At 32.7% G+C, this 17483-nt stretch overlaps 1 protein-coding gene across 1 annotated transcript in view; it reads right to left on the bottom strand.

Moving 5' to 3' along the window:
• Positions 1–17483, bottom strand: part of LRP1B (LDL receptor related protein 1B) — a 1876868-nt gene that overhangs the window by 333167 nt on the left and 1526218 nt on the right. Inside the window, exon 43 of the mRNA XM_049615676.1 lies at positions 14199–14403. Coding sequence (XP_049471633.1) covers positions 14199–14403 — 205 coding nt within the window. The remainder of the gene's footprint in view (positions 1–14198; positions 14404–17483) is intronic.

The raw sequence follows: 17483 nt of genomic DNA, 5'->3' as shown, positions 1-17483 counted from the left end.
TTTTAAACCAAAAATTAATTTTTTTTAAATCCAAATATTTTACATCTTTTAAAAATTAAAATCACAATGCCTGTTCTTTGGTGACAGGATTTTGACTTGATTAAGTAATTCAAACTTATGTTGTGAGAAAATTCACTTTTATAGGCATTAAAACTATTCTATAATTTTCAGAGTCCAGACATCTGTAGATTTCATAATATCATTAAAATGATATTATCAAAAGAGTAGATATCATAGACATAAATAAAGATTTGATAGAAATATATACAGGAAGGAAGGAAAGGAAAAAGGATGATAGACGTCTTTATTCACTTATGGAATGAAATAATTGATTTAATAAGTAGAAAAATATTTGGTGCTATAAAAAAGTAAAATATCTAATATACTTGTGATTGATATTACCTATAATTGACTAGTGTTTTTTTTAAACTTGTTTTCCTATTTTTAGTCAAAAGAGTTGATATCATCAGAATATATTTGTTTAGTAGGAAGATTATCCCATATCCTTCTCATTCTAAAGATGTATCTTAGGACTTAGTATTTTTGCTTTGGAATATACTCTGAAAAAAAACTTTGGACAAAGTTTCTCAAAGAATGTCAAAAATAAGAAACATCAGAATTGCAATTTCTAGGAACATGAACAGCATTTCTTTTGGAAAGGTTTGTGCCACTCAGGTAGCTGATGCCTTCCAAGAAATGATTAACACTTACAGGATTACTGGAGGGAGAAAGGCTATAATCACCTCGTCTTAGCCCTTGTTAATGTTAGTTATTGTTTCAGCTACTGGAACAACAAAAATGACAGATACAGAACAGAAATAAAACTGAAATGGAATGAAATTATTACCTATTTTTTTTCTTTTGTTTTTTTAATTTTTTGTCCTAATAACTGGATCAGCCAGGAATATTAAATTATATACTGTTAAGCAGAGAATGCTTTCCTCAATAAATATGTAGGTAGAATCCCATGCAAGTTAATGTGGTATTTAAATTTAGAAAAACCTGGGGCACCTAGGTGGCTCAGTCAGGTGAGCATGTGACTTTAGCTCAGGTCATGATCTCACTGTTCATGAGTTTGAGCCCCGCGTCAGGCTCTGTGCTGAGAGCTCAGAGTCTGAAAACTGCTTCAGATTCTTTGTCTCCCTCTCTCTCTCCCCCTCACCTCCTCTCTCTCTCTCTCTCTCTCTCTCTCTCTCTCTCTCTGTCTCAAAAAATAAATAAAGATTAAAAAAATTTAAGTTAGAAAAACCCAACAAATTATTATATTTATATCAGTACAAGTCAGACTTAAACCATGTATGCTTCCATTTTATTATGACCTCACTCTAAGGTAAAATAGAATATTAAAACCTAACTCAGAGTTTGGCAGAGAAATTAAATATGGATAAATTTTTTAAAGTAAATATTAGTAGATAATTAAATTTCAAAAGTTAAATTTATTTTTAAAAACAGATCTTTTTTTACTGATTTTTTCTAATTTTTGAAAAGATTTTTTTTCCCTAATCTACTGATTAGTTATGGATTACATAATTTTCCCTTGATGAACTAAATGATTAGTAAGTCATACACCAGTATTTTTCAAATTTCTACAATGCTTAAGCCCGTAGTACACAATCTTTAAAAAATAGTTTTCTTGGGGTGCCTGGGTGGCTTAGTTGGTTAAGTGTCTGACTCTTGATCTCAGCTCAGGTCTTGATCTCAGGGTCGTGTGTTCAAGCCCCATGTTGGTTGGACTCCACGCTAGGCATGAAGCCTACTTCAAAAACAGAAAACAAAACAAAACACTCTGCTATTTTCCTCATTGAAGATTTACAATGTGCATGATAATATTAAAAGCTTTAAGATACAATGCAGTAAATAACAATTTCCCTAGTTTCCCTGGGGACATTTGATCTCTCTCTCTCTCTCTGTCTCTCCCTCTCTCGTTCCACCTGCATTTCTTTGCTGTCATTTGTTTCACCCAAAATTAAACAAACAAACAAACCCCACACAATTATGCAAAGGAAATGTTCTTTTCTGCAATTATTATTTCTCTGGCCACTCCTTGATTTTGCCTTGTCTCTACCTTTTTTGACTTTACAGATTGAAATGTTTCATGTCTCTACTCGATATTTCATGGTCAGAATCTTAAGTCTTTCAAAGAAGTTTTAAACCTTCATAACTTTACTTTCTACTTCCTAAATGTCATTCCTTTTAATCCCATGGTTTTCCCCATCATACATTTCTGCAGTGCCTTTTACAATACATGCCAAAATATAAAAAATAAAATTCATTACGTTGGTTTGCTGACCTGTTTAAAAAAACTATATACAAATTCAAAAGATATATATCAATCACATTAGTATGGTTGCCCAAGGGTAGCAAAATAGGAGTGAGGAGTGAATAGGAAACACATACACACACACACACACACACACACACACACACACAGAAGGAACAAGCACAGATGCTCAATTGAAGTCTAATGAATGATCTCCACTGGCTACATAGGAATTATTCAGATATGGAGCACTTAGCTTCTATGAGAATCTAAGAAGAAATCTGCTCTAAAAGGTATCCTTTGATTTCTAAGGCTTCAACTAAAAGGCACAGGCACAATTCAAATTAACAATTGATACTGGTCAAACATTTCTACATATAAGTTAGTTAAAAGATATAACTGAGAAAAACCAAAAGTCCTAAATGGATAGGGTATCAAAAAAAACTGTTCCGTTTATTCAACAGTAATCATATAACAAGATAGTTTCTAGTGTTGTAAGACTTCTATAGTATTAGGCTATATATTCCTAGAATATTTTTTCAGAATAAATATGATTCTTTTCTTCAAGGGAAATATGTTGTTACTAAATTTTTAAACTTAAGCCAGATTGCATCTTTGACCTTTTCTAAAGACAACAAGAGATGACCTAGCTCCCCACTTATACTCTTAGTCTTATAGTTCTATGGCTATATTAATAACAGATTACAAAAACAGCTAATTAATCATTAAAATAGGCAATTAAAGGTATAATAGATACCCAGAAATTGAAGTCAATTTATAAAATGGCATTCAGGAATAAATAGCTCATATTCTGGTTACAAAATAATAATTAAAACATAAGAGACAGTGAATACTGTAAAGTATACAATTTAATGATAATTCCATGTCACTGACCATAAACACTATGGCATAGCAACCACAGGATCCTGATAACTGGCAAAAGAATGAGGTAACTTTGGACCCATACATATGCCTTTATCCAATGAACATGGTAAAGTAATGGAACATAAAGACTGAAGGTAATGAAAATTGAGTTTTTATGTGTTATTTATTGGAGGATGGGTTACATACACCCAGGAAAACAAACATTTTTCAGTGTTTTCTTTGCATTTCAAATTATCACGGTCAGGTCATCATGGAGGGCCATTTAACCAAGCAATTTTCTTAGATAATACCATTATTAAAGTAAACAAAGACATAGAAAATTCTGCCTTTTTTGGTAAAGACTAACTCTAGCCCTAAATCCATGTGACATCTATAGAAAGGTCAGATCCTAACTGTTTCCTTAACTGCATGGAGACTTGAATTATATCTCGTGTATGCAAAAGTATTGTACAAAGTAAATTAACTTAACCAAAGTGGTAATGTCTATCTTGAAAATGACAATTTTAACTAAGAATTTCACTAAGTATTTGAAGTATTTTTCAGAGGAAAAAAAAAAAAAGAAAGAAAGAAAAACTGATTGGTTCAGGTTTATTTCAGAAGCCTAAATTGAGACCTAAAAACAGAATTCATGAATAAATTTTGCCTTAAAAAGGAAAAAAAAATGCTTAAAACTAAAATAAGTTGTCTCATCAAGTACCTTCAGTGAAATCAAAAATGAAAATGTTCAAAGGTGTGCTTAGAGAATCATCTGGCAGAAATGGTGAGGTGGGGAGTGTTCATTATTATGTATAAAAACAAATAACAGTTAAAATCAACACAAATAATGTTTTCTAATTTTGTGAAAATTAGAAGTCACTGTGAATTTAAATATGTAGAAAAGATGAGCCATGTCCTTAAATCTAGTTAAGTGGATAAAATATATGTTCATTCAAAGATGGCTAACAATACCAAAATAAATATTTGACATTTCAATTATAATTCTTAATATTGAGGTCAAATCTTATATTCAAAACAGAATTGCAGTTATTAATTTACCTCCAACCTTTTCTTATTCTGAAGACCTTAAATTCATACACAGAGGATTATTTAAAAAAAGAAAAAAAAACTAGTTTTCTTTTTCTATAAAACAGGACTTTAGGAACAGTGTCATGAGTTAAGTGCTAGTATCTACATTTGCCTTGGAACAGCCTTGAAAACATACAAACAAATAAATCAAACAAACAAACAAACAACAATCCACCCACAAGCCAGTATGCACAGAGATCAGTCTTCTTCCACTTACTACATTAAAATAAAACATTGTTCAGCTTATCTTCAAGTAAGAAATCTGTGACATAGGTAGCCTGGAAAAATCATTATCTTGAAAAATAATCACTCTGTCTTTAAGGAGGGATTATGGGGGAGAAATATTAGTTGGGACTTTTATGGCTTTCGGAAGGAAGTAGGGGAAGGGACACTTTTATAAATAGCTATTAAGTATTTTTTTCATTGGCCTGAAATTTTGAGGTTCCTTATTATAATAATTTTAATGAAACTAAGATAAATGCAATAATGGAAAATTTGGAATCATCTAAGTCCTGTTTCCACTGCATTTGCACTGAAACAGAGAGAGAGATGGCCAAGACAGCACACCTGCTCCCTCTAAAGTGGTTCCTACACCACTGCATTTACTGAGTGGCCTCAGGTGAATGATGACACCCCAGTGCAACTCCCATGCTGCTGCACCCAGCGGCAGCATTGCCTAGGACCAGCACACCCTCAAAGCAGCTCCCCCTCGCGGCATCCTGCAGGTGGCCTCAGCCTGGACTGGTGCTATCCCCAAAATGGCTCCTACTCCAGGGTGTGAGAGACAACCCCACCCACAAGTGTGCCCACAGCAGTCTCAACTCAGCCACAAGAGAATGGCACACAGGGGTTACCACTGGAGCACCTGATTCCAGTGACCAGAGGGGAATGTTCTTCTGGGCTCCATAGGATACCTTCCACATAAAGCCACTACTTTCAACACTAGGAGATATAGTTGGTCTACCCAATATATAGAAATAAACACAGAGAGTCAGGCAAAATGAGGAGACAGAGGAATATATTCTAATTTAAGTAAAAGAGGAAACCTCAGAGGAAAAAACAAAACAAACCAAAACAGAAACTGAACTGAATTGAGAAAAGCAATCTATCTAATAAAGAGTTCAAAGTAATGGTCATAAAGACACTCACAGAACTCAGAAGAAAGGATGAAAACGATGAGAACTTTAAGAATGAGACAGAGAGTATACTTTTAGAAATCAGAACTGAAGAATATAATACAAACATTTAAGAAATAATAGCTAAAACTTCCCTAATCTAGGTAAGGAAACAGACTTCTAGAGAGCTCCAAACCAAATGAACCCAAAGAAGTCTACACCAAGACATGTTATAATTAAAATGTCAAAATTTAAAAATGGAGAATCTTAAAAGCAATATGACAAAAGTAACTAGTTACATACAAGGCAACCCTAAGACAATCAGTGAATTTTTCAGCAAAAAATGTGTAGGCTGGAAGGGAGTAGCCCAATATATTCAAAGTGCTGGAAAAAACAAAACAAAAACAAAAACAAAAAACCTTACAACCAAAAATACTCTACCTGGCAAGATTTTAATTCAGAATTGAAGGAGAGATAAAGAGTTTCTCAGACAAAGTTAAGGTAGCTCATCACAACTAAATCGGCCTTACAAAAAATGTGAAAGGGACCTCTTATTTTTTAATGTTTATTGACTTATTTTGAGAGAGAGTGGGGCAGAGAGAGAATCCCAAGCAAGTTCCATGCTGTCAGCACAAAGCCAAACCGAGGGCTCGATCTCATGAACCATGAGATCATGACCTAAGACGAAATCAAGAGTTGGTTGCTTAACTGACTGAGCCACTCAGGCAGCCGACAGAGGGACTTCTTTAAAAAGAAGAAGAGGCCATAACTAGACATAAGAAAATTATAAAAGAAAAAAACTCTTACTAAAGTAAATATATAATAAAGGTAGTAGATCAACCACTTATAAAGCTAGTATGAAGGGTAAATGACAAAAGGAATAAAATCAACTATAGGTACAGCAATTAGTTAAAGAATACACAGGGGCACCTGGGTGGTTCAGTTGGTTGAGCATCTGACTTTGGCTCAGGTCATGAGATCTCACAGTTCACGAGTTCGAGCCCCACATTGGGCTTGCTGCTGTCAATGCAGAGCCTGCTTCAGATCCTCTTTCTATTTCTCTCTCTGCTCCTCTTTCTTTCTCAAAAATAAACATTAAAAAAATACTCAAAATTTAAAGATGTAAAGTATGACCTCAAAACTATAAAACATGGTTAGATAGTACTAACACTAATTAGTGTTTTAGAACGTGTTTTGTATTTTTTTAATTTTATTTAAAAATCTTTAAGTTTATTTATTTGAGAGTGAGACAGAGAGAGCAGGCAAAGGAGGGGCAGAGAGAAATGGAGAGAGAATCCCAAGCAAGCTCCATGCTGTCAGTGTGGAGCCTGATATGGGGCTTGAACCCACAAACCTCAGGATCATGACCTGAGCCAAAACCAAATGTCAAATACTTAACTGACTGAGTCACCCAGCTGCCCCTTTTTATTTTAGAGAAAGAGAGCATGAGTGAGTTGGGGAGAGGGGCAGAGAGAGAGAGAAATGATCTTTTTTTTTTTTGTCTTTTTTGAAAGGTTATTTATTTATTTTGAGAGACAGAAAAAGAGAGAGAGAGGTCATAAACATGGGAGGGGCAGAAAGAAAAGGAGAGAGAGAATCCCAAGCAGGCTCTGTGCTGTCAGTGAAGAGCCCTACATGGGCCTGGAACTCATCATAAACTGTGAGATTATGACCTAAGCTGAAATCAAGAGTCAGATGCTTAATCGACTGAGCCATCCAGGCATCCCAAGAGAGAGAGAATCTTAAGCAGGCTCCACACCCATCACAGAGCCTGATGTGGGGCTCAATCCCACAATCTAGCGATCTTGACCTGAGCCAAAATCAAGAGTCAGACACCCAACTGACTGAGCCACCCAGGCGCCCTTAGAATATGTTTGATCTTAAGGGACCCTCAACTTAAAGTAGACTTATTATATGTAATATATACTTCCGTATATTACATATATATTATATATTACACATATGTAATATATACACATATAATATATATGAAATATATATGTATATAACATATATGTAATATATATATATATATATATATATATAATAGTGTAATATATATGAACACCAATGTAACCACAAATGAAAAACTATATAATTATACAAACAATAAAGAGTAAGTAATCTAAACATGACACTAAAGAACATCAATCATAAGGGAAGAAAGCAAGAGAAGAAGAAAAGGACATGAACTACAAAAAACAGTTAGAAAACAATTAACAAAATGGCAATTACATACCTATCAATAATTACTATAATTACTACAAATGTAAATGTACTAAATGTGTCAATCAAAAGACATAGAATGGGTGGCATTGGTGGTACAATGTTGAGCATACTACCTTCCAAAAGACATAGGTGAATAGATTAAAAAAGAAAAGTTCCATGTCTATGTTGTCTACAAGACAGTCACTTCAGACCTACAGACATACAGGATGAAAGTAAAGGGATGGAAAGAGATATCTCCATGCAAATGGAAGCAAAAAGAAATGTGGGTAACAATACTTATAGCAGACAAAAACAGACTTTAAAACAAACTATAACAAGAAACAAAGAGGACATGACATGATGATAAAGGGATCAATCCCCCAAGAGAATATACCGATTGTAAATATATCTATTCACCTAACACTGGAGTACCTAAAAATTTAAAGTAAATATTAACAGATATAAAGGGAGAAATTGACAGTAATAGAGTCATAGTAGGAGATTTTAACACCCCAGATACATCAATGAATAGATTATCCAGACAGAAAATAAATAAGGAAACATTGGCCTTCAACTACATTAGAACAGATGGACTTCATAGATATATACAGAACATTCCATCCCCAAACTGCCAAATATATTGCTTTCAAGTGCACATGAAACATTCTCCAGGATAGGTCACATGTTAGGCTACAAAACCAGTCTCAATAAGTTTAAGAAGTATTTTTCCTTACCACAATGGTAGGAAACTAGAAATCAGTTACAAGAGAAAAAGTAAAATTTCACAAAAATGTACAGATTGAACAACGCTACTAAGCAATGAGTCAATGAAGAAATTAAAGAGGAAATAAAAAAATACATGGGGACAAGTGAAATTGGACACAAAATACTCTAAAATCTATGGGACTCGGCAAAAAAAAAAAAAAAAAAAATTTCTAAGAGGGAAGTTTAGAAGCGATGCAGTCCTACCTTGAGAAACAAGAAAACTTCAAATAAACACCTAACCTTATATATATATAGGAACCAGAAAAGAACAAACAAAGCCCAAAATTAGTAAAAGGAAGATAATAATAAACATCAGAGCAGAAATAAATGACATAAAGACAAAAAAATAGAAAAGATCAATACAACTAAAATAAAGTTCTTTAAAAGGCTAAACATAATTGAGGCATCTGGGTGACTCAGCAGGTTAAGCAACTGACTTTGGCTCAGGTCATGATCTCACTGCTCATGAGTTGGAGCTCTGCGTCAGGCTCTGTGTTGACAGCTCAGGGCCTGGAGCCTGCTTCGGATTCTGTGTCTCCCTCTCTCTCTGTCCCTCCCCTGCTCACGCTGCCTCTCTCTCTTTCTTTCTCTCAAAAAGAAATAAGCATTAAAAAAAATAAGGAAGAAAAAGACTAAACAAAATTAATAATCTTTAGCCAAATTCATCAAGAAAAAAAAGAGGAGCTAAATACATACAATTTGAAATCAAAGAGTCCAAGTTACAACTAACAACACAGAAATACAAAGGATTATAAGAGACTACTAAGAATAATTGTATGCCAACAAATTGGACAGCCTAGAAGAAAAAGGATAAATTCCTAGAAATGTACAATCTTCTAAGACTGAATCAGAAAAAAAAAAAAATAGAAAAAAATGTGAACAGAAGGATTACTAGCAAACTGAATGAGTAATCAAAAACCTCCCAAAAAACATTTTACTAAACATATGAAGAACAGTTAATACCTATTCTTCTCAAACTATTCCAAAAAGTTAAAGAGGAAGGGATGCTTCCAAATTTATTCTACGAGGGCAGCATTATTCTGATACCAAAACCAGACAAAGGCACTGCAAAAAAAGAGAAAATTACAGCCCGATATCCTTCATAAACATACATGTCAAAATTCTCAACAAAATATTGAATTCAAATAAAAAGGGCAAGAGGACATGAATAGACAGACATGTTTTCAAAGAATATACAGATGTATGCCAAAACATACATGAAAAGATGCTCAACATCACTAATCATCAGGGAAATACAAATCAAAACCAGAATAAAATATTAGCTCATTCCTGCCAGAATGGCTAGTATCAAAAGCAAACAAACAAACAAACAAGAAATATTAAGTGTTAGCAAGGATGTGGAGAAATGGAAATGGTCGTGTGCTTATGGTGATGCAGCCAGTATGGAAATGAATATGGAGGTTCCTCAGAAAATTGAAAATAAAAATCCATATAATTCAGCAATTCCACTTCTGCGTATTTAACCAAAGAAAACAAAAACACTAATTTGAAAAGATATAGGCACCCATATGTTCATTGCAGTATTATTTACAATTGCCAAGATGTGTAAGCAACATAAGTGTCCATTGATAGATCAGTGCATAAAGAATATGTGATATATATAAATATAAACATAAAAATAAATATAAATAATATAAATATGTGGTGGCAGTGAGAATATTTAAAATCTCTTTCAGCAGGTTCATACATAACAATACAGTATTGTTAAATACAGCCAGCTAGAAAGTATCCTGGTTTAGACAGGAGTGCAAAATGGAGAGGTGAAATCTTTACTGGTATATAACTCAGCCATAAAAAAGAACAATCTTGTGCCTGTTGTGAAAACATAGATGGACCTAGAGGGTATTATGCTACATGAAATAAGTCAGAGAAAGTCAAATACTGTATGCTCCCATTTACATGTGGAACCTAAAGAACAAATCATCAAACAAAACAAAAATAGACTCACAGAATAGACAAAATCTTTAAAAGAGTTAATAAATAGTCTCTAGATTAAATTTTGAAAACAACATTAGAGGATTTTAAAAATCTATTGTTCATTGTATTACCAAAACATTACATTTATCTTAAATTAAGTAGAAATCAATGAAAATAAAGATAAGGAAATCTAGATGGCTATAACAATGTAATAAATTTTGAAATATTTTCTCAGTTTTTGGATCTGATAGTTTTTTTTTTGATGATGATGATAAAGCTACTTTATGGAAGAAGTAGAGGAAAAGTATATGTAATTCTTTGTTATTTGAGACAAAATTGGTTGGTGTCCTATGCAGGAATAAAACCATAACCGTTAAACTAATGCTCTCTTGCCAACACTTAACATCTCTGCAGGAAAGAAACCTTTTTTCCCCAATTTTATTGAAATATAATTAACATATAATATTGTGTAAGTTTAAAGTACAAGATGATGATCTGATATTGTATATGTTGCAAAATGATTACCACAATGAGTTTAGTTAATGCATCCATCACCTCATATAGTTAGAATTTGTGTATGTGTGTGATGGTGGTGAGAATATTTAAAATCTCTTTCAGCAACTTCAAATATACAATACAATATTCTTAACTATAGCCAGCCAGAAAATATACTGGTTTATACAGGGATACAAAGTGGAGAGTTGAAACTTTAACTAGGTATATATATATATATTTTAATGTCAAAAGAAATCCTTTAAGTTATATTAGAGATCTGATGACTGAACCCCTTAGAGTAACTATAATTACCATACATAAGAATATACCGTGGGGATAAAAGCAAAGAGGTATACAAAAAAATAAATTGAAGTGGATAAAGCATTACTATAAGGCACTATGGAAGCATTTTCTGTATCAGGACATAGGAGAAAATAATACCACATCCAGACAATTATTTTCCTGTTTTCCTATTTTTTTGAAATGCATTATCGAGTAAGTTCATTTAGAGTTTCTTTGGTGTATTCTAAGGGATATACTTTTTGTATTTTATCCTCATAATAACCCTGAAAGTTAGGTAGAGTTAGTTTCGCATATTGGAAAACTAAAATTTATGAAGATTAATGATTTGCTTGAGGTCACGTGGCCCTTATTGTTATTTTTTTTTTACTGATGATAGCAAATTTTCATCTAATAGCTACTATTTTATTTTGTTAAAAAAATGTATTTAATTTATTTAAATTAAGAAGAAAAGAAATACAATTTACCCATTTCTCCCATCTCCAACCACCTCTTGTAACCACAATCTGTTCTCTGTATCTGTGAGCATGTTTTTTAAATACATTTTTTATTGTGGATATTAATTTTGTTAATAACTAATATATGTGTACAAGGGAAGAAGGAACATAGTTGCAGAAAATGGGGTAGAAAAACCCAGAGGATATCTTCCAAACCAAGGCATGAGGCAAAGGCCCTAGGGATAAAAAAACATTATCTTGATACAGAGCAGCTGAACATGATGAGCACTGAAAGAAATCTGTGGAAGTAAAGAATATTCTAAGGTGAAAAACCTCAGGCAGGACAGCAGGCAACATAAGCATGGCCACTCATAAGTATGGCCACTAAAGCTGTGCTAACACAAATAACATAGCAATGTTGTCCCTCTCCACAACTCAACTACCCTCACAAACAAAATAAGTAGGCTGCTGTTGCTGCTTCCTCTCCTTTTTTTTTTTTTTTTTTTGTTTGTTTGTTTGTTTTGTAGACTGCTTCTTAAAGTCACTGAACAATACACAATATCCTCTGGTGTGAATATGTAAAAATATGACTTCTATGAGGTTGTTTTGTTAGTTTGTTTTTTATGATTCCACATGTAAGAGAGGTCATAAAATATTTGTCTTTTTCTGACTTATTTCACTTAGCAGAAGGCCATCAAGTTCCATCCACACTATTGCAAGTGGCAAATATCACTCTTTTTGATGGCTGAATAATATTCCATTGTACAAATATACCATATTTCTTTATTCATTCGCCTACGGATGGATGCTTGGGTTGCTACCACATCTTGCCTTTTGTAAATAATGCTGCAATCAACATAGGGGTCCATATACCTTTTCAAATTTGTATTTTTGTTTTGTTGTTTTAAATACTCAGGATTGCTCAATTATGTGGTATTTCTATTTTTAATTTTTTGAGGAACCTCCATACCATTTTCCATAGTGGCTGCACCAATTTACATTTTCAACATCAGTACATAGTGTTCCTCTTTCTCTACATCCTCTCCAACACTTATTTTTTGTCCTTTTGTCACGAGCCATTCTCACAGGTAAGAGGTAATATCTCATTGTGGTTTTGATTTGCATTTTCCTGATGATTAATAATGTTGAGCATCTTTTCATATGTTTGTTGACCATCAGTATATCTTTTTGGGAAAAATGTTTATTCCATTCTTCTGCCCATTTTTCTTAATCAGATTGTTTGTATTTTTGCTATTGAGTTGTGTGAGTTTCTCTTATTTTGGATATTATCCCACATGGATTTTAATGGGAAAAGATAGATCAAGAATTTGATTACAGCTATTGCCTTTACACAAATTGAACTCATCAGGTCTTAGCTCATTATTCTCACGTTCCTTAAGCACTCAACTGTCCTACATCAGTACTACGCAAAGTACTCACTCCACAATTAGATGAGGTACCTGTACTAGAATGTAAATCAATATATTTCTTCTTTATTCAAGAAACTCTCTATCTCTCTCTGTTTCTGCCTCTCTCTCTCTCACACACACGTAGACATAAACATATCTATAGCTACATATAACAATATATATACATATATGTGTATATATAATTAGTTGCACAGGGAAATTTTTCTGTATCTATAATATATTAATATATAATGCATATTTATACACATATATAATATATAGGCATATATGTATATATCTTTATAGGTATACCTTCAATTAAATTAAACCGTACGCTTAATGATAGAGGTTAGGCATTAACAAACTATGGCATGCTAGCTAATTGCTTGTTTGTGTAAATCAAGTTTTACTGAAATACTGTCACACCCATTCATTTACATATTCCCTACATCTGCTTTTAGTACTTTGAGGCATTCTGGTTGTGTAGAGACAACATGGCACACAAAGCTTAAAATATTTACTATGTGGCCCTTTAGGAAATGCAATGGAGGAGTAAAGAGCCTCAGGATTATTTTGTCCTTCAGGCATGCACCAGGCTGGGGCTGAACAGGTAAAGGTTTCTCCAGCCCTATTACCACCAAGATCTCAACTTCCTGAGCCCTGAGCATTCCCAGTTTCCAAAGACTACTTCCAAAGACTACTTCCAAAGACTACCAGGGTAAGTGGGGAACACTAGACTCTGACTATTCTATGGGCCCTAAATACCTGCTGTAAAGGCTCTACAGGGGCAACATAAAGACTGTTCCATTAACATTATTTGGAACTCAGAGGAAAGAGAGAACATGCATGACTATGAAAGGATTCCCATTCTTCTCTCTTCAAAACTTTTTGGGTTGCTTTATGGACCCAAGCACAGAAAGAGGATTATTTTCTTCTTTTCCAATGTTCTTTTATCCTAGGGCAGCAAACCAATTTTATTTCACATTAAAAAACAAAACAAAACAAAAAAACTAATAATAAAGCTTATGCAATCACTCTAACAATTCCATTTCAATTAATAATTAGGAAAAACTCAGTTATTGTTTCTTTAGAATAAAGTTTGTAAGAGTTACACTGTCTCTATGGTAGCAAATGCACTTGAACAAATTTTTCAAAATTATATCCACAGTCTTCTTTTTCATTTTATATTCAGTTGGATTGGTTCAAACAATTCCATATTTTGAAATCCCTTGATAGGCATATTTCAGACAAGCAAAAAGCATATTTCTTTCAAATGTATAATTGCTTAAATCTGTAATCAAGAAATTCTCAGTTAACTTACGTATCTCTGGGATCCATCGTATTCACACCTTTCAATTTTTCCTAGGCTGCCATCTGAGAAATACAGCTTCTCTGCACGGTGGTCAATGGTGAGACCATTTGGAGTGAGTATGTCGGTACTGACCACCACTTGAGCATTTTTTCCTGTTAGGGTGGATCTCATGATACTTGGATGCTGTTCATTCCAGTTGGTCCAAAACATTAAGCTAATTAAAATAAAAATTGTGATAATATATTAAAACTTTCATTAACAATAGAGACATTAGGAACATGGTGATGTCAAGCTACTTAAAAAGAAGCAAAGAGATTTGTCTCAATTCTATGACCCTTAACAAAGTCTAAATAAAAGTGGAAATATATATTTATATATGCATATATATTTTTCTCAGTTTCTTAATAAAACCTGGAAACTATTTCTGAGAAATAATTATCTTGTACATTCTCTCAAATAACAATTAAATTGAGTCAGTTTGATGTACAGTAAGAATTTATTTAAATCACACACAAAACAGTTATCTTAAATTTTCTATGAATTGCAAATGTATTCTAAATTATTAATATCATGTTTCAGCAGATTGAGTAAATTGTTTTAGATATCATTCTTAACCTAACTATATTTCTTTTCTTTAATTGGTAAATATCAATATCTCTTTTCCTTCCTGGTTTGCTTTTAAATTTTGCATTCTCCTTTGTATATGCTTTAGAGAAATACAGTTAATAAACTCCTATATTTCTTTAGTTTCTTTTTTTTTTCTCTTGTCTCTTTGTCAATGTAATTTTTCTATAAATAACAGTATTGCTTTTGGAATTTCAGAGGTTATTCTCAACTCCCTAAAAATATTATCTATTACTTACAGATTTTACAGAATGATTTACATCAATGTCTGTCAATCTATTCTTTGAGGAAGCCTTTACAAGTCACTGTTAAGAGTAGAGAGTCTATAGAGTTCCAGTTTCTAATCCCTATTTTTACTGAAATAGTTTTTCTTTCTATTCTTTTACCTATAAGACTGTCCCTAAGAGTTTATTTGAAGACTGATTATTGCTGTTTAGAATGATACAAAGGAAGGAAGGAAGGAAGGAAGGAAGGAAGGAAGGAAGGAAAGAAGGAAGGAAAAAAGGAAAGAAGGAAGGAAAGAAGGGGAAAGGAAGAACTGAAGAAAGGAGAACGAGGGAGAGGTTGACAGGCAGCCCTCTTTAAATACCTGAAAAAAATATGCTTAATATATACTGACAAAGAAAAACTATTTAATATTTACAGTAAGATCATATATACTATTCCTATGTGTAATCATTTAAACGTCATGCAGAATTACAGCCAACAAAATTTTCAATAGGTGGTTTTTGAATATTATGCAAATATTTACTACTGAACAATATTCCAGTTCACAACAAAATCTTTCTACTTGCTAATTTGAAGTATAACCCCTACCAATTAAGAAAAGCTGGGTCAACTATGCTCTTTGTTAAAATATTTCATAGCCTTTTCTTCTATCCTGTGGAGCATAAAAGTGTTCTAAGTGAGCAAGTATCAAAATTTTTTGTCATATGAATGAGTAAATTTGCAAAAAACAAATGACATTCCACTTTCTTAAATTATGCAGTTTTATCCACACACTGACTTTTAAAAGAATAAAAATAAAACATTACTTAAATAAAGCATTTATAATGTATGCATAAAGTATTAAATACATAAACAGTTTACCTGCAGTATTTTCTTAAATTATTGGCTTTAGAATTACAGAATTTCTGAGGTATTAGTGTTTCTTTAATTCAACTTTTATTTCAAAAATAAAACAGAGGCCAGAGAGCTTGAGTGATTAAGATTGTAGGAACTGAATCAAGTTTTGGACTCAAATAGTTTTTTTTTTACCCAGAATTTAAGATTTTGTTTTAAAATTTCTGTTAACTGACATTTTCTACAGTGATTTGAAAATGTCACTGATAGGCATAAGGAGAAAATATTTTTATACTTGAAACTTTAGTTCTATGTAATTCTACAATTAAAACATGTTGGTGTGTTTAATTATAATTTACAGTTCACTATATGCAAGATGAAAGTGTAATTTTAGCTTATGTAATAGATACTATATGAAACTGATCACTTATAATATTATCAGTGATCTCTCTTATGTTTATTTCAAAATCGTCTAAGAAATCCCTTTGATTAGCTGTAGAACAGTTAAAATTGTGCTGAGATTCTCCTGGTGAACCGTCAGGATCCATGCAGTCAATTGAAAACCAAACTGTATAGTGACAGGTCAATGCTGTAGCAGAGCTAGCTTTGCCCAGGCACCAGAAGGGCTGTACCCATCTGAACTGTCACTGGAGCTGTGTGAGGAATCAACTTGCAACCTTCAGAGTCTTCATTTCTGAGATGAAAGTTTCAAGTAAATTGTATAATCTCATCTTCTAGCTCTGTAAGTGTCTGGATTTAGTGATTCACACACTGAGTAGTTTATGCACTTCTTTCAAGTGGTCAGGGTCAGTATTTATCAGTAATTGTTTTATTTATTCTTAATTTTTTTACCACATCTAAAAAGAGCTCTTCTGTTTCTATTTAGTGACAGCCAAATTAGTCTGATCTTTATTTGTTTAATTTAAGAACAAAAGGACTTTCTAGTTGTTAACAAATGTTCTTAACATTGTAAGAAAGTAGAAATACATGGGTATCTTTTTTCTACATAACCCAAGCTTTGTTCTTCTTTGTTGTATAATTGCTACCTTATGGCATCCCCCTGAAACATGAATTTCTTCTAATTTGCTTAGTTTTTATTCACTTTATATTATAGCCTGAGCATTTTCTCTTGTCATGAATTCTTCATAAGTATTACTATAAATGCCTACACAGTATAATATCAAACACATGTGAACAATTTAGTCTGTTATCAAGTATCTACTGTTGAAAATATAGCTGCACACAAAGATTTGTTGTTGTTGTTTGTTTTCTCTGCATTTCGATTGGAGAGATCCCTAGTTATTGAAATTACTTAATTAAATCACACAAAAACCTTTTAGGTTTTAATACATGTGAATATTTTTTTTCACATTTATCATTTCAATCAGCTATGCATGGATGTATTCTTCATATATACTTTTCCCTCACAATATTGTCTCTATTTTTCCTTTCATCATTTAAATTTGCTTTTGCTCGAATTCTGATTGAGTTGATACCTGGCACTTCACAAGTCCAGATTCTAATTGTTCACATTTACGATGCTCATATTACAAAAAAAAAAAAAAAAAAAAAAAAAAAAAAAGCTTTATGAAGTGGGGAAAAGAACAC

This window comes from Panthera uncia (genome assembly GCF_023721935.1).
Source record: "Panthera uncia isolate 11264 chromosome C1 unlocalized genomic scaffold, Puncia_PCG_1.0 HiC_scaffold_3, whole genome shotgun sequence".
NCBI lineage: Eukaryota > Metazoa > Chordata > Mammalia > Carnivora > Felidae > Panthera > Panthera uncia.
The sequence above is the reverse complement of the archived record's forward strand: the minus strand, read 5'-3'. Positions and strand labels throughout refer to the sequence as shown.